Below are 27,599 nucleotides of genomic sequence, written 5' to 3' on the forward strand. Positions count from 1 at the left end.
TTAATTTCATAGGAATTAGTCTGGAAAAACATGTTCCAGCAAAAGGTAATAGGTATCACAAATGCTTTCAGATCTCCATTCAGAGGCATTTCTTTACTCACTAAGTTAATTACACATACAACTCTCCCATTGATTCAGGCATTAATCTCTATAAAACTGACCAAGCTGTATCTTTCACAAGAAGAGAATAATAATGAAACCAAACTTATTTGCATTTGTATTTTTCAATAATTCAGAGGCTGCGTGGTGCTTGAGTTTTGACAGGAAGGCGATTTCAAGTGTGTTCCCTGGCAGTGAGTTAAACCTGTTTATTAATTAAAATTAAAATCCACAGCCCTGCTCCTTCCTGCCGCTTGTGTCAGCTCCAACTTCACGTTTTCATCATGTAACAGCGCTGAGTTACCAAAATAAGAGTATTGGTCTAATACAGATGCTCAACTGTGATGGACAAAAGACTCTCTAACAATTAAAGTTAGGAAGTGTATGTTTATTCAGCGGGAGGTAATCCTCTAATACCACTGCAAAATCACAGGTGATCACAGAGTCTATTTTAAACAAATACATATTCATAATAACAGCCCCTCCCATCCCCCGCTTCCTTTGGTAATTAGCTTGAATAGCTATTAAGCATTGATTGACTTCTTAAATTATGTCTGGGGTCGTTTTTGTGGGGAGGGGTCTTAAAAGGAGAAAGTAAGGCGAGTCTTCCTCACCCTAAACTCTTGACCTTTTATCAATAATACAAATAATTTCTGGGGATAGTCCAGTTTTCCAAATAATGGGTTTCTGGTTGCATTGTTTATTTTCCTTTGGTTCTGCTCGCTAGTTTCATCTTTTCCCATTTAAGCGCAAGATGACCAAACATAAAATGACAGACAATCAATTATTTAAGTTTCAGATAACTACTCCCTTCTAACTTCTAATTATTTTCGGCAAGGTAACTAAAATCCTTATTTTCTAAGATCAGTGTTTGTGATAATTGATAAAAGATTCGTGTTAATCATAAAAGTATTGGGGTTTGTATAAACCAGAATACTTAGGTCTGAAATGAAGCATGACGCTAATGAAAGGAATATATATGATTAAATAATTTTGGTTTAAACCTCCTTGTTATGAATATTATGTTTCTAAATAAGTTTTTTCTACTGACAGCTTGCAAAACTAGGATTTCACACAGCCCAACACATCCTCCAAAATCAGGTCTCCTGCCTTTGTGTGATCAATTGCAGCCTATCCCTAAGACCAGATTTCCTGACTTTTATCATTTCTTATCTACCAAGAGGGGATGGTTATCGATGGATTTGACAAATTGTCTGGAGACTCAGGAGGTGCAGCGATCCCACGGACCAACCCTGCTTACCTGGCAGAATCATGACAACAAAAAACAAAAACAAAAACAAAAACAATTATTGATGACTACAAGGAAACCATCTATAAAAGGGAGCTGCAAACCAAAGTTGGGTGGGGCACGGAGTGGGCAGTGACCCCCATGTGTCCCCAGCGCTGCTTGCTCTGTCTATATAAAATAAAGCAATTTTGCTGAGTATCGAGACTTTTGTTTCTCATTCGTAACAGGTTTCAGCGCCTGTTAAACCGTCTCTTGCAGCGCAGCTCTGGCCGGTGTCCGCCACAGGGCGGGGAAGCGAAAGCGGAGGGAGCCAAAGTCCCGGGAGCTGCGCGGAGGGGTCGGGGCGCGTCGCGCTGCGCGCTGCGGCCGCGCGCGGGGACGGAGGGCGGAGGGCGGAGGGCGCCACGCGCGCGCGCCCGCCGCCGGCCAATCGCGCTCCGCCTCCCGCCGGCCGGCCCCGCCCCTTGCGCGCACCGCCCACCTGCTGGCCCCGCGTGACGTCAGGCCGTGACGTCACGCCCAGATGTTTCCCCCAGGCCACGCCCCCGCGGGGTCCGGGCGGCGATAACGGGGAGCGATAACGGGGAGAGCCGGTCCCGCTGTCACCGCGCGATGGGAGCGCTGCGACACCGCCCCGCCTGCCCGCTGCCTCGCTGAGAAACACGGCGCCAAGCTCGCCGAGCAACAAGCTGCCGCTGCCAGGATCTATCTGCTGCTCTTTTTCTCTTCCATTGGACCGCCAACGCTTTTTTCGATTTAGTGACAAGCTGGGTGTGATCGTCACGAACAAAGTGTGGGTTTGATGGCTGCTAAGTCAGCCTTTACTCCTACGTACGGATCCTAAAAAATAAGGGACGGAAAAGTCTGCTTGTGTAATCTTTTTTAAAAAAGGGAAAGAGCGCTGTTGTGTTGGGTTTGTTTTTTTCCTATTTTTGTCTTCGTCTGTTTGGATTTCTTTTTAAACTTATGAAAAATGGCAACAGCAGCGTACGTGGATCATTTTGCAGCAGAGTGCCTTGTTTCTATGTCGAGTCGTGCTGTTATCCATAGTCCCAAAGGGGAGCCCGATCCTCAACCTGATGCAGCAATACTTCCTTCATCCAATGGAGAAGATAGACGGGAAGTCAGAGAAACCGGGAAAGACAATGGATCATCATTACTTGTGGTAGCTAGCATTTTAGCAGACCTGAACCAGCATGTCCCAAACTCACCTGCTCTAAGGACGGAAAAAACAGAGACGCTTGATATAACAGAACAAATACACATTTCTATTGCTCCTAAGGAGTTTGGGGAAGAAAGTGTGTCTTCAGCTGGTAAGCGTGGAGGAGAAAGAGCAGCCACACCTACTAGCCTGGCTGCAGTAACTGAGCCAAGCCCCAGACAAAAGAACAAACGCGTAAGAAGCTGGACTGACCCTGGATCACCCCAGAAAAAGCACAAATGCCACTATGTGGGGTGTGAAAAAGTTTATGGCAAATCTTCCCATCTTAAAGCTCATCTAAGGACCCATACAGGTTAGTTGCAATCCAGCCAGAGATTTATTTGTTACAGCTTGGTAATTAAAATGAAAAACAAAACCAAACTTTTATTTGGCCACTGTTATGGTTTCACCTCTCGGAACTCAAGCTCGGGAAAACCAAACAACAGCAAAAAAAAACCCCAGAAAAACCAAAACCTCTGGGAATAAACCCTTACTGGGCATAGATTCAAAGCTAATGTTGCCCTTTTTTTATTAATGTCACAGGGAGCAGCATGCAGGTCATCTGGATTGTACCAAGCTGTAATTTTTAGCTGCTGGCCTTCTTGTTCTGTGTGTCTCCTACTTCCCTTTCCAGTACTTCTTACCTCCCCGTTTTTCCCGCTCCATGCTCCGGTCCCTGTCTTTATACCAACTTATCACTTCCCATGCAAGTATTGATACTCTTGATATTTAAAAATTAAATGTTCTAGAGGCACCTACATGGCTGTGTATCTGTTTCTTTCTTTAGCAGACACTTTGTGAAAGCTGGAGTAAGCAGAAGGTAGATGCCAGGCTGAACACGAGTCACAAGGAGACACAATGAGTGAGGAGAGAGGGGGATATGGGCAGTGTCTAAAATGCTTTTGTCAGCTGGGTAAAACTGAATTCAAAAGGAAAAAAAACAACATTTCAATGCAACCGGCAACTTGTACCCTTTCTTGGTGAAAGCTGAGCACTTTTTTGTTGCTAATGTAATTTACGAGACACACCCACAGAAAAAAAAAAAAAAAAAGTGGAAGTCTCGCAAGCGTTGAGAAAGTTTCACTGAAAGAATTAGGAGGGCCATCTTGAAATGACTTGCCACACCTCACGCCTCTGCCTGGTGCTGGGGAACAGGATGACTTCCAAGCAGGCAGGGGACACCAAAAATTGAGGGGACCAACCCTCTGCTGCAGGCACCAATCATAGCACGTGTGTCGAGGCACCAGACCGACAAGAGCAGACTAATGCAAGATGCTCCACTGGGTAACTGCAGGTGAAAAATTGGTTTACTCAAATGTGCGGTCCAGTTCTCTTAAAAAGAGCAGCAATAGAGAGATCCTCAGAACTAAGATGCTAAACTGGTGTGACTGTTTTAGCTGTGAGGTGCCAGCCTCACCCTACTTTGAGTGCTCCTTCAGCTTTTCCTGTTGCCTTCCTGAGATACAGTAAGAGCCACTCTAATTTGATGGCATGCTTTGCTCTCTGTGGGAGAGAAGAAAGCCCCATCAAATCGGAGCATATGGATGGACAATTCCCCGTGGCACACAGCCAAAGGAACAGCGTGTTCCTGGCGCTCCAGGCAGCCTGTCCTGCTTTGCACTGTGCAACTGCTTTCTGCCGCCTTGGGAGTTACACAGAAAAGGTGTTTCCACTTGGCTTGCAGGGAATTGTCTCCGCTAATTTTCACTTCTTTAGCCTTCTTATTGCTGGCACTTACCATTACCCTGAAAGCGAAAGATAAATTTAGCAGCGTTTCTGGGTTTCCAAACCAAGCAGAGAGCAAGGAGGGGAACTCCAGCCCCTGATAAAGAGGGGAGGGCTTGGCTTTCCTCCCACCCTGCGGGGAGAGAGGGAGGGCAGGGCAGGCGGGGAGTGTCGCTCCGGGCTGCCGGCAGCCGGAGTCATTCGGGGACGCTGGCTCGTCTCCAAGTTCTTTCTTTTTTTTTTTTTTTTTTTTTTTTTTTTTTTGGTTAACTCTTCATTTCCTGTAGGGCTCAATTGGTTATTGCCGTGGCTAATGGCACTAAGGCAGCACGTGTGTGTGTCTTAGAGCTAAAGGAAAAGCAGAGGACTGTTTTTGTGTTTTTTGCCCAGGGAGTGGCAGGACCCTCGGGGATTACAGATTCTTTGTTTTCTTTCGTCTCCAGTGTCTGTGTGGGAAGCTTGAAGCAAAGCTGCCAAGTTTCCCTCCTCACTGGCAACAGGTCTGTCTCTGGATTGAGTTTTAAACAGGCTTAAATGCCTCCTACTCTCCTTGCAGAATGTTTTCTAAGGTGTTTGAAAATTTTTTTCTGTCTTTAAAAGAAATTATGACAGCCTTGAAGAATTGTAAGACAATAAGAGTTAAGCTAACAGAAAAAGTGATTCCTTCCAGGACTGGTAAATGTTTGTTCCTAAAAAACATGTAATGGTGTTTTACTGCTTTAGAATGAAGGCTTTGGGTCTTCTCTGCTTTTTAGTCATCTAAAACTGGTTAGGTAGCACATCAGAGTGCCCCAGATAGATGGTGTGATGGTTATCCACCTCACACAGCAGTGCTGGCACTACCCAGTACACATGGGAGCTGCTGTAAACAGCTGCCCAAGGAAATCCCAAACCTGTTTGCTAAGAACAGTCAAAACTTGTGCTGTGGAGCAGAACTTCTCCCATGTGCTGTATGACTAGATGAGCTGGCATTTGGGGGTGACCTGAAGGCTGAGAACTGCAGGCTAGAAGATAACTGATGATCATGCAAGAGGTGCTTGAAAAGAATGGTTTATGGTCTGCTTAAAAATTTGCTTGTCCCCATCTGCTACTGTGCTGAGAAAGTAAATGCTTTGCTCTTCATGGTTGCAGTAAAAATAGACCAGATCCTTGAGCTTATGTTGAAGAGATACAGAGCCTTCCAAGTACTATTGCATCAAATCCAGCCCACATTGGTAGGGACTGAGAGCTTGTCCTGTTTTTCCAGCTGTTTGGTGCTCTGTGTGAAATCCTTCTGATGGTTATAGCCAGATATCAGAGCTTAAATACATAAAATAAAAACCACAGTGCAGAGGATGCTAACTCTCCTATTTAAAACAGAAGAACCAAGATGGAAATGCCAAGAGCATCTGCTTTTTGTCCTTTACTCAGTGCACAGTGTTTTTTAGTACTCCTGTTAGGATAAAACATGCTGGAGCAATCCACAGTTTTTTGTGTGCTTTTTTTGGTACACTACTGGTTAACCTGTCTCAGCCTTATTAATACTTCACCCTTATTACACTGAAAACCCTTGAACCAGGCAAAAAAACCTTTTTCCTTAAAATCTGCTCTGTTCTCTCCACCAGCTTTGAAAACTCCCATCCCCCTGTGTTTCCTTTCATGTTTATGTTTTCCACTCTAGCCTCTCACTGAATGTCCTGGAGTTCAACATGATCATCAGCCACAAAGCCCTTGAAGTTTCAGTGTTTACCAGAAGGTTATATTTAGTGTCAGTGGGTAGTTGTCAGGTCTGAATATTTTTCCACTAAGGCTCCCATGGATCTCAAAAGCTCTGTTGTGGTCCACAGAGGCAGCACCTCCATTTGTCCTAAGCTATACTGACCCCACTGATAAAAAAGATTTCACTGATGCATGGATTTTAAAAATCCTCTCCACTGAGAAAATTCCTAAACACAAAGGACTTGCAAAAAATCAGATGAATAATTCACGTGACAGAGTTCCCTTTCATCTAAGCAGGTTTTCAGCACAAAGGTCTGGACTTTTTCTGTAGTTACTGCAAGCCAGTTAATCTCTTGATGCCCCAGTGGTAGAAGGGAGACAGTACAGAGCAATCTACAGGCTACAATCTTAGAGAGCCTTGTCAAGGACCACTGTGTTCTGAGAAGCTGTAGAGAGTCCCAAATCATTGCATTATATTACATATTTATATGTAGAGAAGAACTGATGGGCTTTTGAGCAGGGATCACAAGAATACTATGTATTGCATTTCCATTTTTTTTGACATTACATCTCTATAATCACATATTTGAAGACAACAGTAATGAACCTATATGGAAAAAGGTTATTTTTTGGCTTATGTACCCTTTTTTACTCATCAATTGCTATATGTTGTTTCCCTAGATATAATTTCTCAGATTTCTTTGTAGCTGGTATATGTGAAGATGGAGAATTTAATGATGTAATTGGTATTTGAAAACAATCTGGCAATAAAGCAATCAGACCTCACTGTGACAAGTATGACAAAAGCAAAACAATTAGGGTGGACAAACAGAAGTATGTGGCCTGTGTTCAGGCTGGTAAAGAGGCCTTTATATAAAGCACAAATAATCCCTTTGAAATAGGGGTTTGGATTTCACTTTCAGTTCTAGTAAGTCTGATTTGCATACACTGTGTTAATTCAAAACAAAACAGTGAAGCACAGCTTCCCTTAAGTTCTGAGTCAAGATTCTCTCCATGTGTGCAGAAACCAATTAACCAATGTAAGAGGTAAGATTTTCTATCATACAAATAAACTTTACTTCCCACTTTAGCACCTGGCAATTACCAGAAACATAACTAGTTAAGTGAAAACCTATGGACTAGACCTGGCTGAGGTTTCCTTTAGCTTGTCTGTAGGCACAAAGTGAGTCTTGAGGGCAAACATGTGCATGTGTGTAGCAGAAGAAACCCAGTCAGGGCCTTGTGTGCCACTCCAGAGCAGTGCAAAGCAGGACTGCAGACAGCTCTTGTGTGCAGCAGGATGAAGTGAGTGGTGCTGGTGCTCCAATCCATCCTCCTGAGCTGCCAGTGTGGCTGCTTTGCATGCCAGGATTTATGGGGAGCTGCACTCCCTCTGAGCAGGATGCCAGAGGAAATTGAAAAGGCTTTTTCCCAACACAAGTTTCCCAAAGGCAAAAGGGCAGACTCAATGAATTTGGCCATCTGCATGTTGTGGCTCCTGGGCTTGATTTCTTGTGTTAAAAGTTAGAAATAACTCATAGGCTGTGGGTGCTTCCTTCAGTCTCATTAGCATACACCCAGATTATCCAAAATCTCTGGGCTGTTTTGTCCCTTCAGTGCCTTCCACCTCCTCACTTTGCTGAGTGTATCAAAACATTTTCTCTGAGGTTTTTTGTTTCTGAGATGGGTGCAAATGGTGGCTTCTGGACAGATTCAAATACCAGTCTCATGTAATAGTGTCTTTTGAGCCTAAGGCACAAGCCTTCTTTCTCACTGTTAAGAACTTCAGCAGCCTGATAGGTTTTTTTTCCTGAAAACTGGTAATTTTAACTCTTTTAATAAGCCTACATTTTTAAAAACAATGCAGATATTCAAAGCACTGTTTGTGTTTCCTCTGAAAGAGCTCTGCAACTCCTTTCTTACATCCTCTAAGAAAATTTCAACATATAAACAAAAGTCAGTAGAAAACATAGAATAACTTCCCTCAAAGGCCTGCCTGAGTCCTTACCCTACAAAGCAATTCTCAAGACTAAAGTACTGGTTTAAAAGTATTGATTTTATGCCTGAATCAATCACTCTGTGTTCATTGAAGATAACAAAAGATATACATTCTATAAGTTTCTTAATGTTAAGTCTTTGAAATAAACACAGGGCATAAACTTCTTAAAAAGTAAGCAAATTTTGAAACATTTCAAAAGCATCTAAGGAAGAGAAGTAGAACTCTTACTCCTTTTACATGACTGCTTCAAGACTGAATAATAAGATTCATTTAATTCAAGAGAGTTAGGGTTAAATTAGGTGCATGGACAATCTAGCTGGATGATATCTGTATTTACCACTTACTTGATTAATATTAGTTATTAGGGGGAACTACCTCTTCTAATGGTTATACAGGTTTCTCTATGAAAGGCTTCCCTTTATTTCCTTTCCCCAATTCTTCTCCCTAGTCTTTGTGGGGATGTTAATCCTGCAGAAGACACAGAAATGAAGTTTGTGTTAGCAACAGAGTTTAGGTATTGTATCTAAAAAGCATTTAAAGTAAAACTGTGTTTCTCATTGTTACAACTATGTGTCTAATGAAAAATCAGAAACATCACATACTTCTCTTTCCACAAACCATTTTTCTTTTAGCATGGAAATGGGACTTAGGTCCAATGTGGAGGAACCTATTACTGTTGGAGCTAGTGAAGATGGATGACCCTCCAGTTGTTTTTCTCATTCCACTGGTGGTATTACTTTCCTTCTCAGTGGCAAGACTTAGGTCTTACAAATAGTTGGGAGTAAACTGGCAAGCAAAGTTTTTAATGAATGGACAATTGAAATCAATTGCTGTGTTTGTATTAGGAATTAATCATGGCCCCATGGACAAGAGTGTTCAGAATGATCTGCAGAAGATTTTTCTGCAGTAGCATTTCTCTACAGGACACTGCAAAGTGTATGTGACAGAAGTTCTGCATGAACAAACGTTTTTGCTAAATTGGGATTCCTTGTGAACCAATCTCACAATTGGATTCCACCTGGAAAGAAATCACTTTTAACCATTTAAAACACAACTGTTCCATTGTGTTATTGCCTGGCTGCACATGGTTATGGCATGTCCAAGAGCAGAAACCTGGAACTTGTTTATATTGAACATGTGGTTTCTAGTTCTGTTTTTTGAGTTAAGCATGTTCCAGCTTCCCCCACCCCCTCCCAATCTTGGATCAGCTGTCTGGAAGTCGGTGCTGACAGAGCCAAAAAATACTCTGCTGTTCAAATGCAGGACAATTTTTGAAGGGTCCTTTCTGTAGAATTTCTATAGGTATACTTTTTTTCCCTTTGTTACCCACTTGGCTTTTATGAGGTAGATTTGCATGGGCAGTGAGATCATTATCTTGCTGTATTCTGTTTAACAATAGCTGGACAATGTGGGTTATTTAAGTGCAGGCACTGAAGTCAGACAAGCATATCCTGTATTTTTCAGGTCTTGCAGATTCAGCAGATCTTACAGGGCCTCCACTTAATATAAAAGAAAAATTTTTTTAAAGTTCAGAGTGCCACCGTTGTGGTTACTTGCAGAAAAACGACCTCAGAAGCTTTTTAGCAGCCTTAACATAAAAAGCATTTACTAACCAAGAACTTGGCACAAATCAAATGGTATTAAAGTAAGCATATCCTGAAATGACCTCTAGTGCAAGGAAAAGATTTGCTGTAATCACTTACAGTCCTTTTGTGGTGCTCTCAGGAGCACAGGCAAAACACTGGTGACTGGGTATCTTGCAGTCAATGGATCAATTAATTAGATTAATTGCATGCCATATTTCTACCAGACCACTCTCTATTATTTGGTTTTAAGTTGTATGAATTTTTGGAATGGAAGACCTTGAAAAAGTCACATGAAAGAAGTGTTGCTGCTGCATGTTTCACATTTTTCCATCTGCCTGGGTCCTGCAGCTAGAATATCCCTTGGCAATAAATACCCAAGCAGAATGGACATGCTGGTTATGTCCTTACTACCTTCAGTGGTGGTTTTTAAAGCTGGTAAAGGAGAGCAGCAGAAATTCTAACTCTTCCAGAGTAAGATCAGGTGAGGTACAGCAGCCAGAAGGGATGTATTGAGCTTTTTAAATAAACAGCTGTCAGTATTTCCACTAGAGGAACTTAGAGTGGAGCCAGCTGAGAAGAACTAGTACATTTTCAGATGTAAATTTTTTCTGTGAAATTATGAGCTGTTTGACAATAGATCAGGGAAATATTTATTTTGCAGTTTTGGGATAAATAAATGAAAATACATTGGTACAAATTACAGACTAGATTGGGACTTTAGAGACTATTTGATGTTCTTGCAAACCTCCCAGTTGAGTATAGTGCTTTCCTACCTTCATAATCTAGTGGTTTAAGCCTTATTCTGCTGTAACAAATAGAAGAGAGATGCTGCTAAAACCTCACAGAACCACAGACTAATTTTTGGTTTTTTATATGTTGGGGCTTACTGAATTTTAATTTGCAGTCTCTTTTAAATGCCAGCAGGAGGATTGCAGATGAGCATTAATACATGAGGGCCATGGCAGTTTTTGATTGTTCTGGTGATTGATATATTTTCCAAGCCCTGTGTGAATTGTATGCAGATTTCTTATGCATGTGAAACTCTTCATAAGAGCACTGAAAGCCCCTCAAATGGAAACTTCCATCTGCTGTAATATGTCTATACAAGCAGTGCCAGAATGTTTAGCCTTACTGTGTAATAAATCCAGGATGTATTTGTAAATGTGTCTTCTAAATTCTCCTCACATGACCTAAAGTGAATTTCTTAGATGCCCCAAAGGATTACTTTCAGACAGGATTCTCATTGATACAAAATGCAAAGATGTCCCATATTTACACCTTCTATTTCCACCAGTTTTCATCACTGAAAACTACTGAAGTCTTCTCACTAGCATTTAAGAATTTCTCAGACTGACAAAATTTGAAGCCAAATTCTAGCTTAAATAGAAATGTAAGAGCAACCAGAACAGCTAATGCTTTGGAATTTGTAGGTACCCCTACACAGTGTTAATGACTTAAACAGGCCTATAAGAAATGTATCAAAAAGCTCTTTTTTTTTTTTTCTTTTGAATGGCAGAGATGTAGAATTTGGTCATGGCATAAATTCTAATTACTGATTACTACTTTCATTAGATGCTAAGTGTAGATTTGATAGAATCAGTTTTACTTCAAGCTGTATAAGACTAGCTAATCACCTACCCCTTGCCTTTAAAAAAAAAAACCTCACAGTGTCCCTAATAAGAAAACACACATGGGGTTTTTAAAACACAGAACCCTGTGCTTCATTTGAAAAGAAACCTCTTCCTAACCCACCACCTACACATATAAAATGCATAAATACAGCATTGTATTGCTAATACACAGAAAAGTGGGTTTGCACAGTTAAACAAAACTTTTTGTGAACCCTGACTCTGCTTCTGCTGGTCCCTGAGCACTGCTGAGACTTTGAAAGGGAAATTGGGCTGTTGCAACTTGGTAGATTAACTCAACATTGCTTGAACACTGGAACCTGGACAGAGAATTTTCCCTCTGCCCAAAACCTCCAGCTCTACCTGCAGAATCCTTTATACTGTTGCTAAGGTAAGTTTTCAAAGGACTGCCAGATTTTGGGGGGTCTGGAGCTGAAACCTCCAGAGGAGCTGAAAGCTGTGGGAGCTTTCACATGAGTGTTGCTCATCATTCATCCCAGTTCTGCACAGCTTTCTGAACATCTCATCTGCAATGTTCAGCTATCACAGAGATCAGGGTAATCACCATGCTGAAAGATTTGCACCATTTTCCCACATTTTCCTTCATTTTGGGTTGTGTTGGCACCTCCTCTCAGTCTGCAGGATAATATCACTGAGGGCACCACCTCACTGACCAAGTCCATCTGTTGGAAATTTAGTGCAAATTTAGCAGCCTAACTTCTATTTTAATTAATAAATGTCATTGGTTGCTTTCAGAGGATGATTACAATGTTATCTTTGCTGTGCTCATTGATGTAAGCAAATATTGTACAACAGTTGGCACAAATGTTTTACCATGAACCTTGTCCCAGACTTCTGTAACTGGGACGTGCAGATGAAATCTGTTTGGGAACATGACTGTCAGATACCTTGTAGTAAAAGTGATAATTTAAAAAGCTCTAACTCTGTACTGCAGAGACAAACTGTAATGAGAAACAGCTTTTAAATGCTGCTTGTCAAAGTACAGATGTTCAGCACCAGGATCTTCTAAGAAAAGTTTCAGTCAGTCCCCAAAGGGGTGTTCTTAAAAAAAAATTAAATAAATAAAAAAGAAAGACAACAAAAAGAACAGAACATTTTGTGATTCTGCTTCTGATTCTACTGCAGTATTTGGAATTGACTGATGTTTCCAGTGAGCAGTGTGGACTAAGCAAATACAGCTTTCCTCTCCAAGCATAAACTCTCACCCCACTCATACCAAAAGGGCCTGCATGGTGCAGGGCTACACATTTTAGAGACTTTTTGCTATTTTTTATGCCATTTTAAACCTATGTCTTTTGCTTGATACTTCCTTTTCTCTTCCCTATAATTTCAAATGAGATTGTTTATTAGGCTGCTGTTAATTCCTTGAGGGTTTAGGACTCCAACATGGAAAAGTCCTAGCTCTCCCTTTCACTATGTTTAATAGATTCATAAGGATTTGTGTACTTCCTTCCTCTCAGTCTAACACCAAACCTCTCAGTGAAAAAAAGAATCCTGACTGGTGTTCTTACAGATTGTTTACAGGAACATAATTTAATTTCTACATGCAATAGACTACTCCCCCTTGATTGTACAAATCACTAGATTAATTTTTGTCTTTAAGGCAAAAATCACTACAATCTTTTTTTGTCAACAGGAATATAATAAGTTACAAAAACATTCTGAGTGAATGTTATCTAGCTGGTGTTTTGCTTTTGTAATGAATTCTTGAACAAGCAGCTATACTTTCTAAGGTTATGTAAACAGTTTCTGCTCCTAAGGTTAGCATCTGCAGGTGAATTACAGACTAATTAGTTTGGAAAAACATTCTGTACCTCTGCTGAACTTCTGTGGGAACATTTGCATAAAGCTTCTTTCCAGGAGCCAACTCTGGTTCTGTGTGTAGAATATCTTTGGGAAAATTATAGATATACACCCTCAATTGGATATGACCCCTGTTTGCAAGAGACCCAAACTCATTTGGTTCTGGTGTTGGCAAGCAAATTGCTTTCTTGGATATTTAGATTAATTTCTCTACAGAAAGACAAGGAGCTGATGTGATTGGTGTGCTTAATAGTTTTTCTTCTTTGAATGCTATGGAGGAACTGAGTTGCAAGGAAACCCAAATTATCACATATCAAATAGTTCCAAGGAGGTTCTACCATTCTCATTTGTGCCATTCATGTTGCAATTCCTGAACCTCAGCCCAAGATCCACAGTTGCCAGAGCTGTGCTCAGCAGGAGCTAGGAACATGGACAGGAAATCAGGTTCAAATCATTTTGTGGTTCTCAGATTTAGGACTGGATTGAGCAAGAATCCAAATGGAAATAAGAGCACCAGGGAACTTCTGTGATCTTTTTCAAAGTAGAAATTATATCCAGTGCATAGGGTTTTGGCCTGCAGTTACATGACACTGATATCTTTTAGAATTTAATGGTAATGGTGCAATTCCTATTATATTTCATAGAACTTCCCTACCCCAGGAATCCTCTGAAAGAATTTGGCTGTAATTGATGCTATATTTTAGTGTATTTCATTAGCTCCTGTGCATCATGTTAAGTGTGGTCAGTGATTCCCTGCAGGCACAGGGAACAGGTGCTCCACCTCAAAAATAGAGCAAGGCCAGTGAATTTCCCCTCCTGATCCAGAAGAGCAGGTCTGTTAGAGAATAAATCTGCACACTTAATCAAACAAGTGTAGAAGAGCAGCAATAAATGTGCTGGAGGCACTGGGAATTTATGTTTTGGGAAGTAATAGGGATCTTTCTACTACAACTTGTCTACATTTACAGTTACTGAATTTTTACCTGACATGTATGGACCCACAGAATTAAGAATCTCTGCTAAGGAATCATTGATCTCTCACAAGATGGAATGATTTACATGTGAATGAGGTTTTTAAAGTGGTGGTTGCTGGGCCACCCTTCTGGCATGATTCATATGTATAAAAAATATGAGATGAAACTGGGTTTGACAGAGTTTTAACAATTTACAGAGTACTCTATGAAGGCAAGCAATGAAGACATGGGTGCAGCAGACAAGGGAAGACAGAGCTGCTAAAGGGGCCATGATGAATATTTTAGCAAATTTTAAAATAGTATTGATGTTTCTTTCAGTACTACTTTGAGATAGAAAGTAGTGAAAGTAATATTTGCTCATGAAGAGGGGAATCCAGTTGATTTCTGTCTGTGAGTCCATGGTAAGATAGAAAAGATTGAGAACAAACTGAAACTGGAAAGGAGCAGGTAACTCATGCTCTTTTTTCTTTTTCATACTGTTGTGGTTGAAGGAGGCTACAAGGAGATGCAAAATAAATACTGAAGGTATTAACAAAATGGGACTTATATATAAATGAGACTTGCAAGAGTTGAATGTTGAATTGTAAATTGCCTTTTCTAAAAAGTTGACCTGTTTTAAAAGTGGGCAGTTTAGAACTTCACAACTGTTACAATAGAATCTAATTCCCCTATTTCATACAAAAAGCCTGAAGCCTGGTTTAGACAGGGAGGGTGGTTTAACAATCTGGGCAGAAGATTTTGGTGGGTGTGCAATAGTCTTATGCAGCTACCTTGAATAACAGCTGCCTTGTGCCAAGCAGCAGATTTAGTGTTTGATTATCAGCCCATAAAACTACTTTCCAGAGCTCCCTGAAGCTGGATGCTCAATTTAGCTACTGGCAGATGCTGCTCATAAACCACTTCAACACCACCTTGCTCTCTGGCAAACAATCCACCCAGAATAAGAATAAAACAACAGGAAAACCCACTCCCTCTCCCTTCCATACAGTTGCAATAAACTCTTAGTATCAGATTTTTTATTTAGCTTTGCAGCTTTTGCTGTGCTTTTAAATGCTGAATCCTGGTGTTCCAGGCATGCTGAGCTACTGTGATGCTGTTGATTGAACAGTTCAAAAGTTCACAAGGAGACATTTCACAATTACAGCCAAAGACAACTTCACTGACTTGTGTTTGCTTGGCTTCTAGCAAAATGAAATCTCATCCTGTCCCCAAATCCTGGGAGCTGCTGTGCACATGAAATGTCATAATTTACCCACAGGTCTATTCATGCCAAAGTATGTGCACTTCAGTTGGAGGCAAATGACATTCAACATCTTCCAGAACACAGATAAATAAAGTGCAGCTCTCAGATTAGATGAATAATCCTTTAGTCTGTTATTTTGCATAGCAGGACAACCTTTCATTAATTTGATAAGCTTTGCTTTTGCAAGCATTATCCTGTTTTTAGTAGAATGGAATAATAAAAAAATCATTGATATGTCAACAGAGAAAAGACTGATTCATGAGGTCATATGATTCCTTCTTTGCAGCTATTCATACAACTGCTGGGCAGAGCTCATGGAGCCAAAGTTTCCCAATTTCAGCATGAATTCCCCCACAGTTCACACCAGATTAACATAATTGGTAATTGCCTATTTAATTTCTCTCCCACTTAAAACATTTCCATTGTCTAACTAGAGATCATGAACATTACCATGCAAATTTTTTTAAAAGGCATCACAGCTAAAAATGTGTGAGGTAGACCTTCACTGGAAGCAGTCTAGACCACTGCAGAGGTCACTGTACAGACAGGGATGGTTTATGAAGTTTCAGTTTGAAGTTTATGAAGTTTCACTTTGATTTCAAGCATTCTTGCAATACAGGTATCTTCAGGTTCAAGTTTTTATCCATGTTTGCAAAAGAATCTTGTGGAAAAAGTTATGACATTGTCACTGTGTGGCATTTTTGCTTCCTGCCATTTGACCTATGAGTACCTATTAGCTAATTCTGCTATCTGTATAATTTCAGTATGTAGTGAGAATTAATGGCTTGAGAGCCTGTGAGCTCTTCCACATAATCCTGGGCTTCATACAGAGAAATTCCCAAGCTGGAAGGAGAGGCACAAGTGCCCAATAGTGAGAATTTTGTATTCTTGTCCAGTGTAGAGTGGGCTGAAGAAAAATGGAATGTTAAGGAGTGTCACACTCTAGAGCTGCCAACAGAGAGATTTCTGATCTGGAGCTGCTCTGGGCTTGCAGAATGGGCTGAGCAGTTCTGGGGCAGCACAGGAAGGATCCAGACAGGACTCTGTCATGGAAATTTAGTTCTTCTCTTGGTAATTTAACTGCCCCTTCCTGTAGGTACATTGGGATCTGTTGTTTCTGCTCTCAGAAAGACATTTTTCCCTCCTGGAGGAGAAGGAATCAAGTCTGGGGAGTTTGTTTTCTTGGCTGCAGTTGCTGTCTGCATAGCACTGTCATTAATCACCTTGTTTGTTCTAGCTTAGGGCGCAGCTGAAATCAGCTTGTAGCTGGAAAAGCAAAGCAAATAAATAAATCAATACAAACAGTGCTTATTATTACATGCATTTGGAGGGCCCTCCTCTAGTCCCTTGTCACTTTAAAAGGTTTGAATTGGCTCATCAACAAGACAAAAAAAAGAACAAAATCCCACATACCTTCATCAATGTTAGTCTGTTTTAAGAGACCTATGCTGAAGCCACAATCTTTGTATGAAAGGAATGAAGAAAGTCCCTTAAACAGCAAATTTTTGGCTCAAGGCAAGAACTCTAGGCAAAAATTCCTTTGCTAGGGTGATGCAATAGGTCAGATTTGCTGATTAGCACATAGTTTTTTTAATTTTCAACCCCAGTATTCTTTTCAAGTATATTTATTTAAAAGTGTAATTGACCAATGGAAAAAAAAAAAATTCACCATCTTTTAGTTTTGCCATTCAGTAATACCTAGGTGTGTTTTTATAGTGTTTTTTAATTTTCTAATCACAACAGATGTTTAAATAATCATACTTCTTTATTACATTCATAGATCTGAGTAGAAAAAAATTAGAGAAATAGAGTAATGAAAGTGCTACTATACTAAACTTCAGAGTTCCCTTCTTTGCTGAGTGTCATACTTCAGTGTGGTTTATAAATGACACACAGCTAAAATACATCTTCCTCTCCCCAGAATTCATCACTTCATCATTTCAGCATAACACAATTTAATTATCTGGCACTTGAGTGCAAAGGGTCAGCTATTGATCTCCATTCTTGGAAAAAGCCACAGGGGAGACAAAATCAAGTGGAAGTTGTTGCTCTTTTAAATCAGTGGATTCCAATTGTTTTACTGAGCACTGGTCTAGGATTTAATGCCTCAGAGATAAGGAGACCCAGGAAGAGTTTTAGGCTTAGGGAACAGAAATTATATATTAAATTTTGTGTCAGTGTGTTTTATCAATTCATTTCAGATGAACACCCTCATTGTCTGAAAAACTGTTCCCCAAAGCTAAAGGAATTTAAATAGTGTTACAAAATCCATACCTAAAGAAGTAAAACATTTTAGTCAACTAAAAATAAAATTACTGTGGATTTCTTTGTTTGCAAAATTCTTCTGCAATTCAATGGGTTCTTTAAATTTTTCAGTTAAGCAGGAAAAAAATTATTCACATAGTTCTATCCTTTATTTCCCTTTTCCATTCAAAACCTTAGCAAAGGATATAGCAATATTTGATTTCATTAGATTTGTGGCCATTTCATTTTAAAGCTAATTTGCTGTAAGATTTATTTTCCAGATCCTGAAACATAATTTTTTAGCTACTTGCTATTTGTGTGCAATGGTCTGGAACTAGGTTCCAGCTGGGAGTGGAACCCAGAGTTTAATTTACTGTACACACAGTGGTGTGCAGGAGAGATGAAGCAAGAACTAAACAGGAGTAAATCAGGAATTAAAATGAAAGGCAGAAAATGACTTGGTAGAGCTAGCAGGTTGAAATTTCAGATTTTAATTCACTGTGCAAAAATGCAGGATAAAAAACATAGATATTTTTAAAATGCTAAGCTGTAGATACTTTGAGCAATCCAGCTTGGGCATCACTGTTTGAAAAGAAATTCAGTAAGGCTGTGAAATACATATTTTAAACAGTAGAAATATTATGTGATGGAGGATCCTGGGGTGGAGGGGAAAGATGGAGTAGACTTGAATTCTGCTGTAACAAAAGAAAAGCAAATGTGGCTGATAAAAATACAGTTAAGTAGTTAAAATTATTATAAATGGTGTTTTTATGACATTATTGAACGAATTTGAAATAAAAGCCATGAATAGAAATGATAGAGTGCAATCTACTTTAAAAAAATTGTTTCCATTTTGGTGAAAGTGAATGTAATTTTATTAAGAGGACCAGGTATCTGCATGGAACACACCACATGAGCTGGAGAGGAATTTTTCCCTACTTGTATTTCTCTGGAATTGTAGCTGTTATCATTATAGCATCTGACCATGTGTGCTGCTCATTTGCTGTTTGGGTTGTTTTAGTTACTGTGGTTGTAACAGATAAATCACAGGGTGTAATCTGTGCTCCCAGATGGAGAAATACAAACACTTCCACTGCAAACAGCAACACACATTGGCTTCAAATATAAATTGGAAATTCCCCTTTCAAGAAATATTCATGCATGTCTGAATAACTCAATGAAAATGCTAAAGTGCAGAAAATAAAGGAAGGATTTCAGTGATGGTGGCTGTTGCCCTCCTGCTCAGTAGGAGTTTCTATGCAGACAGGAAAAGATCCAACAATTTATAAATCAGTGGCTGGATTTGTTAAGGTCAAAATGAAGACGTGCACACTTTAAAAGTGAATGAACTTTGTGGATGCCTGGGTTTGTGCCTGCTGGAATTCTGAGAACTGCAGTTCCTAAAAAAAGATCCCATGACAGAAAATGGAATTAGCAGGACTTTGCTTGCTGCTGTTCTGGTCCCAGGGACATGGAGCACTTTGTGCCAGCATCAGGAACCTGGGAACTCTCCCTGGAGCTGTTCTTGGGTTTGGGCATTCTTATCACACTCCCACAGGAGATTCCCACAGTCTGGTGACAGTCTATAACTTTTCACTGAGAGCATTACCAAAACATCCTCATTTCCCTGGGACAGTGAAGCTCAGTACTGCTGAATTTGCTGCTCTGTTAGTTGAGTGTGAAGGGGGCTGAGATACTTCAGAGACACAAAAGCAGATGCAAAAAAAAACCCATTGCATTTGGCTTATTTGGTTGTGAAGTATCACCCCCAAAATCATTAATTTAAAACTAAGGGGTTTCATTTTATAGGAATTTGAAATTGTGAGGCTTTGGAAATGTTTGATCCCTTTTTAAATACTCAATAAAGAAACCACCATTTGCCTAACCTAACATCAGAGCCTTATTCTCTCTTGCACTGAGATTATGGATTTGCTATTTGAGTATGCAAAGGCACTTTTTTTACAAAAAAAAGAGAATATTAGAAATTAAAATAGCCATAAATACAAATCAGTACAATCAAAGGATGACCTTTCCTTTTTTTTTTTTTTTTTTTTTAATAACAGCCCAGTCTCAAGGAACACAGTCTGCTTGGCTGAATGTTTTTCCCAAGATAGCATTTCCTCTCCTGGAGGAAGGCCTCTTCAGCCACATCTCTATTTAACTGTCTGCCCCTCATCCTCCCCACCCAGCCTGCTGATCTCTGTTTCCAAATATACTCTTAATTATGTATATGAAAATGTAGAAATACAAGAATAGCACACAGCAGCATGTTCAGGCTTCTGGTCTGTTTTTATAACAACACTCAACCCTGTTCTGGGCAGCAGCAGGACAGATTAAAGATCACAGAAAATTGTTTCTGGTTTACTGTTTCTGATTTTGCAGACATTCATGGAATTCCCAGGATACAAATTTCTTTGTTACTGCATGGCCTTGACATGTGCTGGAAGATGCCAACATAAAGTGCAGAGCTATTACATGAGTTAAATTGGAAAAAATAGCCCCCAGTATGTGGTTTGACCTGATAATACTCTAATCTGTAGGGTAGTGGATGTGACACTTCAAATTCTTCACATACAATTACCTAATCTTTATATTTGAAATCAGAAAATAGTTAAGGTAACAATTGTCTCAAACTGTTTGGGCACTTCAGTCATTAGCAGGTTATTTTCAAAGTATGCTTAGGCCTATAGTTACTATCTTTTTTTTTTTTAATTGATATTCAGATGCTGGATACCAGACAGATGAATGGGTGAGGCAGGAAGCAGATTACTCCAGAGTCTGTGCAGGAGGCTCTCTATAAGGAAAAAAGTCCTTAAAACTGTGTGTGCACTGGAAGGAGTGTTTAAATCAAGCTCAGTAGACATCAGAGCTGGTGCCAACATCTCTGTAGTTTTTGTTTCCCATAACTACATACAGTTGCCTCACTATATGATGATTGAAAAATACAGAATAATACAAAGGATCTTTATGTAGTATCATAAGAACAGGCTGGCTCTAGTTGTTTCTGAATCCTTTCCAGCAAGAGATGATAGAGGGGCATTATTTTAATGTTGTTACTATAGCCCAGGCAACTCTGGCTTGCCTTTGGCAGGCTAAATAGCAAGGTCTGTGCCCCTGAGAGGAATTCAGAACTCAGTGCACCTGCAGAGCTCATTTACTTTCACTTGTGAGCACTTCAAGCTGCTTAATGCACCTTTACCTGCCTTTTTTTAAAATTTTATTTTATTTTTTTTTTTGACAGGATGGAGTTCAGGAAAAAGCCAAAATTGTTCTTGTTTGTGTAATTTTCAATTGAGATCAGCTGAATCTAATTCCCAAATGTGATGTTAAGCACAAGGTAGATGTCATGTGCCCTGGCAAAGGAGCTAGAAATGTTACCATTTAGTAGGATTTGGACTATGGATAGCCAAACCTATTTAAAATGGTGAAAAAATAATTTACAGTATTCCTTATCTTTTAAATTCCTTATCTTTTGCCTGCCTCTCTAAAGTTAAAGAAGACAGAGTTGCATTTTGATTAATTTATTTGCAAGCATCTTTATTTTTTGGAAACTTAGGACTCTTGGAGACCTGTTATTAAGGCTGATAATGCACCAAGACACTGCTGCTGCCAAGGCACAGCATCATGGCTCTCAGTAAACATATTCACACACTTGATGTGCTTCCTGCCATATCTAAGATACTTGAAAACACTTCTACAATTATCTGTGAGATCAAATTATTCACTCAGGGTATAAAGGTAAAATTCTGTCTTCAACACTGCCTGAAAGAATCCTTATTGTGCCATGTTACAGGCATTGAAATGGTGAAAACTCTTTGTTGAGTACATGTCCATGGGCTACTGCTTATGCAGGAATGTTATACTGTGGCTGCAGGTTCCCTAATGAGATTAGGCAATCAATTCATATAATCTCTCATTCTGTTGATTGCTTTACTGCTGGCAAAAGGACATTTATATAACTTACCTTGCACAGAAAAACCACATCCCTTCTGTTTGAGAGATGAGAATGATGACAGGCTGAATTTCCATGTGTGGTTTTGGAGCAGCTGCTGGGTCTTGCCTTAATTAATACCCCACAGCAACTTTGTTCCAGACTGTGTACTAATTTTTTATGAACAATAATGACTCTTACATCTTCATGCAAGGCATCCAGCATTTCCTCACAATACAGTTTTTCTTTGAAGAGGAATTGCTAAACCTCAACAAAGCTGGGAAGTGTTCTAAAGAGCTGTTACCACTACTAGAGTGATGCCAGCTGTCAGTGGAAAATCACTTGGCCAAGAAACTTAAAGACAAGTACCAAGAAGATACAAAACCAAAACTAGAGAGGACTGAGGTGGAAAATAGTCCCTAGGAAGGAGGAGGACAGGGATGGTAGAAATATAGTGGAAGAAGGGGCAGCTTGGAGGAATGAGTGAAAATAAAATTCACTTATAGGGGCAGCTGGGAGGATTCTATTCATTTATAGGGGCAGCTTGGAGGAATGAGTGAAAATACTATTCACTTATAGAGGCAGTTTGGAGGAATGCTATTCATTTATAGGGGCAGTTTGGAGGAATGAGTGGATATACTATTCATTTATAGGGGCAGTTTGGAGGAATGAGTAAATATACCGTTCACTTATAGGGGCAGTTTGGAGGAATTCTATTCATTTATAGGGGCAGCTTGGAGGAATGAATGGATATACTATTCATTTATAGGGGCAGCTTCAGGAATAAGTGAAATACTATTAACTTATAGGGGCAGTTTGGAGGAATAAGTGAATATACCATTCACTTATAGGGGCAGTTTGGAGGAATTCTATTCATTTATAGGGGAAGCTTGGAGGGATGAGTGAATATACCATTCACTTATAGGGGCAGTTTGGAGGAATTATATTCACTTATAGGGGCAGTTTGGAGGAATTCTATTCATTTATAGGGGCAGCTTGGAGGAATGAATGGATATACTATTCATTTATAGGGGCAGCTTCAGGAATAAGTGAAAATACTATTAACTTATAGGGGCAGTTTGGAGGAATAAGTGAATATACCATTCACTTATAGGGGCAGTTTGGAGGAATTCTATTCATTTATAGGGGAAGCTTGGAGGGATGAGTGAATATACCATTCACTTATAGGGGCAGTTTGGAGGAATTATATTCACTTATAGGGGAAGTTTGGAGGAATTCTATTCACTTATAGGGGCAGCTTGGAGGAATAAGTGAATTTTCTATTCAGTTAGTGAGTATGAAAGCTCAGTGCAGATATTATTAAGTTGTAAGCTCAACAGACCACGAGATATGAGATATCCATTAAAGGATCAGTAGCCCAGCATCCCTGAAGACCCACCAAATACGGTGTATAACCAATGATCAAACAAGATACACACTGTTTGACCGACAGCACTTTTTAATGCTTTGGAACACCGCACCTCCATCCCCCCCTCTCCCCACCTTTCCCCCCCGTTCTTTACCAGGCGTTTCCCTCCTTTCTAACGCTGTTTCCCCCCGCAGGCGAGCGGCCCTTCGAGTGCAGCTGGCCGGGCTGCAGCAAGAAGTTCGCTCGCTCGGACGAGCTGGCGCGGCACCACCGCACGCACACGGGCGAGAAGCGCTTCGGCTGCCCGCTCTGCGACAAGCGCTTCATGCGCAGCGACCACCTCAGCAAGCACGCCCGGCGCCACGCCGGCTTCCAGCCCGGCATGCTGCCCCGGCGGGGCTCCCGGGCCGGTTCTCTCAGCGATCACAGCCGCTCCGGTTCTCTCAGCGATCACAGCCCCTCCGGTTCGCTCCGCGATCACAGCCGCTCCGGCTCTCTCAGCGATCACAGCCCCTCCGGTTGTCTCAGCGATCACAGCCGCTCCGGTTCTCTCAGCGATCACAGCCGCTCCGGTTCTCTCAGCGATCACAGCCGCTCCGGCTCTCTCAGCGATCACAGCCGCTCCGGTTCTCTCAGCGATCACAGCCGCTCCGGCTCGCTCCGCGATCACAGCCGCTCCGGCTCTCTCAGCGATCACGGCTCTCTCAGCGATCACAGCCGCTCCGGTTCGCTCAGCGATCACAGCCGCTCCGGCTCTCTCAGCGATCACAGCCGCTCCGGTTCTCTCAGCGATCACAGCCGCTCCGGTTCGCTCAGCGATCACAGCCGCTCCGGTTCTCTCAGCGATCACAGTTCTCTCAGCGATCACGGCTCTCTCAGCGATCACAGCCGCTCCGGTTCTCTCAGCGATCACAGCCGCTCCGGTTCGCTCCGCGATCACAGCCGCTCCGGCTCGCTCCGCGATCACAGCCGCTCCGGCTCTCTCAGCGATCACAGCCGCTCCGGTTCTCTCAGCGATCACGGCTCTCTCAGCGATCACAGCCGCTCCGGTTCTCTCAGCGATCACACTTCTCTCAGCGATCACAGCCGCTCCGGTTCTCTCAGCGATCACAGTTCTCTCAGCGATCACAGCCGCTCCGGTTCTCTCAGCGATCACAGCCGCTCCGACACCTCCAGCCCCGCCAGCTCCCCGTAGCTGCCGCCAGCGCTTTGCCTCCATGTGGAGTTTTGGTTGTGTTGCACACTTTTAAAATTGCTTCCCCTTCTGTTTTTAAAGTAATCGGTAATAGGTGCCTCTCACTGCAATTTTTTTAGATTTTCTTTACCCGACCACGCAAGTGGCTGTTCTAACCTCATGGACGGATAAATTGACATGTTACACTTAGTGACTCCTGCTGTCTCAATATTTCATTTCAAAATGTTTCATTTATGGACCCTCTTCATTGTTATTTATAAGAAAATGAAAAAAAAAATCTTTAAAAAAAATCCGCTTAATTCACCTCAGGTGTCAAAGTAGTTTGTAAAACCGGATTGCACAATATAAGCATACATACACTTAAAAATCAACTGTGTTGGATTTGTGTCCCCTTTCTCCTTTCTCAGGGATGGATATTTATGTTACACAATAATTACAATGAAGACACACCCTAACCATGGCCTTACTCTGTAGATATAATTGCACTCAGAAGCTTTTTGTTAGGTTCTTCACACACTGGGGAAAAAGTAAAAAACAAGCAAACAATACAGAAAGCAATCCAATACTGGAATGTAGTACCAGACTCTTCCATCGTTCATTTTCCTGAATTTACACCCGTGTTGGGGGGTGTCCAAACAGGAGTCTTGTCTTTCTTCAGGCTGCCCTCTGCTTGTCTTCTCCCTTCATGCTGAAGATGCTCCAAAACCAACTTCCAACTGCAGAATTCTCTGTGAGGTTGATAAACTTGCTTGTTCCTTTGTTTCGTGCTAGATAAAATTCTGAGAAAAAATTATTTTTTTTCGACAAGATGCCTTAAAGAAATAACCTAAATGATAAAGAAACAAATGTACACTGGGTAACATTTTATGGCCTGGAATGTCAGAGGCATTCTGCTGTCACCCTCTCCAAGTTGTTGTCTGCACTGCCTGTTCAGTATGAGACCAACAGAATATTCAAATCAAACCACATTGACTTGAACAATTCATTTCTTCTTCCTTTGTTCTGTTTGTTTTGTCGTTTTTTTAAAAATGAACCATGGAAATAGCATTACTGAACCAATGCCCACCAAAACTGTTATCAAGGTACTTACCTACTGTACAGCTGTGTCTTAGAAAGAAAAATTGGCCAAGACATAGTTTCTGTATCCTGTTGCATCAAAATTGTTGATCGTTGATAAAAGGAAGTGAAAATCATGAGGTATCTTCTGACTGGAATAATTAAAATATGCGTTTTTAAGTTTTAAAATGAAATATAGCTCAGCAGTCCTTCAAGTTTCTCAAAAATACACATACCAGCATAAAAGCAAGGTGCTCTTATTTCTGAAAAACTACTTTAGAAAGGGAATATTGTCTAGTTTTCAATAACTTTCAAATACTTAACACTAGATAGAGCACAAGGAGATAGATTTTTTATGTTTTATATGGTAGAAAATATACTAGAAGACCAGGAGCATACTGGTGTACTGAAAACCTCACTGGCAGCAAATATAATTTCCTTGGTTTGTCTAGGTCTGATGGTGCATTTTATCAATTCAGGACCTTTTGATTCTGGAATTTTGGTATGTTTGCTGTTTTTACTGTAGGGTATAAATGCAATTAAGTGTAGCATGGTGAAAAGAAACACTCTACACCAAACCTGTCATTTAATATGAAGTGAATGCCTCCAGATTCCCAATGAACCTGTACCTTACCTGCTGCTTTGCATTGTTCCAGTTTTGCAAGGTTTTATTGTACTGTATGTTAACTGTGAGAAGCTAATACAGATTTCCAAATAGTTTCATAGGTACTTCCATAATATACATTGTTCCTAATACTACACCTTCTATTAGTTGTATAGATACTCTAAGTATTTATCAATACAACTATAAATCTAAACAAGTGTTGATGTTTCAGTATTTTTTAATGTTCATTTGCTCCAGATTCCATCTCTGTTAATTCTGCTCTTTGAATTGGAAGTAATGAGAGGCACAATTCTACTGTTTTGTTTCACAGAAAATGAAAGAACACAGTAAGGGTTTTTTGCAAGATGACAGAGAGTTAATGTGAGTTAACCTCTGGAGTCAGGGGGAAACCAGATCTGTTTGCCTCAACAGATTTCCTCTTTCCCTTTTTTTATTTATTTTTTTTTTTTTTTAATCTCATGTACTGAGGTGCACAATTTTAACAACTTGATAGAATTCAGGTGACAGGAATTCACATTCCAGTATTTTCTGTGACTCCTAGAAGTGCTCTTGTGCTGCAGTCAGCAGAGAGGCCTCCAGCCCAAGGAATTCTACAGGTCAGCTGTGCCTTGTGCACATACTTCAAAACAAGTCAAACACATTTCTCATGATACCTAAGAGAGGGATACGGAGGAGAGAGGGAACAACCAAAATAAAAAAGAGCACTATGGATTGGCAAACATTGTAAGCTTCATGTTCCAAATTAATTTTGTTGTAAAATCACCTTTCCCAACATGAGCATAATTTAATTTTCAGGAAAGGAGGAACCACTCCAGTCCATTTATTTAGGACTCAATAATTAAGCATTAATCAGTTTGTGCAGTACAAACAAATTATTTTACTAGCCTGGAGAAGGGATATTTGCACCAGGTTTTATTAATACTGAGATTATAGGATATAAAGGTGATGGGACAACCTATTCTGAGGGACACAGAACTATGTAATCTTTAACTCAAACTGAACTAACATTTTCTCCATAGATATTACTAACAGTTCTCCAAGTTTTAGCAGGAAAAAATAAATTGGTTCAAATTTCCAGTTTAGTCAGTTCATTTAATGAGAACACCATGGGACTGTATATAGCCAACATAATGAGAATTCAGGAAATACTGTGAAATTGGTCATTAAAACTTTTTTTGTTTTTACATCTTTGCTGTAAATACCTCAGCATGTATGAGGCTGACAGTCAAGTTACTGTGTTTTAAAATCCCAGATGGAGTTTCAAATATCTCCATTAAAAGTTTAATCCATTATAGTTTCAGGATAAAATTATAAATTCCAAACCACTCGTATCTTCCAAGATTGAATGTGAATAAAAACTTCTCTTAGTATTTTCATATGAAAAATTGGGGTTTTCTAGCATCTGCAAGAAATGTCTGATAATCAGCAAGGTCATCAGACTCTGTCCTCATGATGGTCCCTCCTGAGTTTTACAGATATGAGAAGCCAGAACAGCTCAAATTATGTTTTGAAATCTGTCTGCTTATCCAAAGCAAGCCCAGATTTTTACCCTTCTGTTCTTTCACCCAGCAGTGTAATCTAAAACAGTCTCCTGGCACAGCAGCCAGCACGTCACACTCAGGAAATTCTGCCCTGGCAGTTTCTCCATCTGCAGGAGTCTCCTCCTTTCACCATGCAATCTCTTGAGGTGTTCTCACAAAATACAACCTTGCCACGATTTTTTCTTACATTTCAGATGATGGCAACAGCTTTATAGTTATTAAGAAAGCCCTTAAAGTTCATTTTTCTGCAGCCATGATTTTAACTTCTCTAAATGTTGAACTGAGCTGCCTTTCTTTAGGAAACAGGTGCAAGTTAAAATCCTCACCTTGCTACCAGATGAAACTAAAGATGCTCTTACAAACTCATTCACCCTTTCATTAACCTCTCCCAGATGGCAAAATGAATCCAGTT

General features: G+C 40.4%; 1 protein-coding gene across 1 annotated transcript; it reads left to right on the forward strand.

Moving 5' to 3' along the window:
* The first annotated feature begins 1,865 nt into the window (after positions 1-1,865).
* Positions 1,866-25,398, forward strand: KLF13 (KLF transcription factor 13). Its single transcript, XM_079318142.1, has 3 exons — positions 1,866-2,862; positions 22,965-23,207; positions 23,929-25,398. The coding sequence occupies exons 1-3, from the start codon at positions 2,322-2,324 to the stop codon at positions 24,018-24,020; spliced, it is 876 nt and encodes a 291-aa protein (XP_079174268.1). The 5' UTR covers positions 1,866-2,321; the 3' UTR covers positions 24,021-25,398.
* The last annotated feature ends 2,201 nt before the right edge of the window (positions 25,399-27,599 follow it).

The sequence above is a fragment of the Erithacus rubecula genome (assembly GCF_903797595.1).
Source record: "Erithacus rubecula genome assembly, chromosome: 14".
NCBI lineage: Eukaryota > Metazoa > Chordata > Aves > Passeriformes > Muscicapidae > Erithacus > Erithacus rubecula.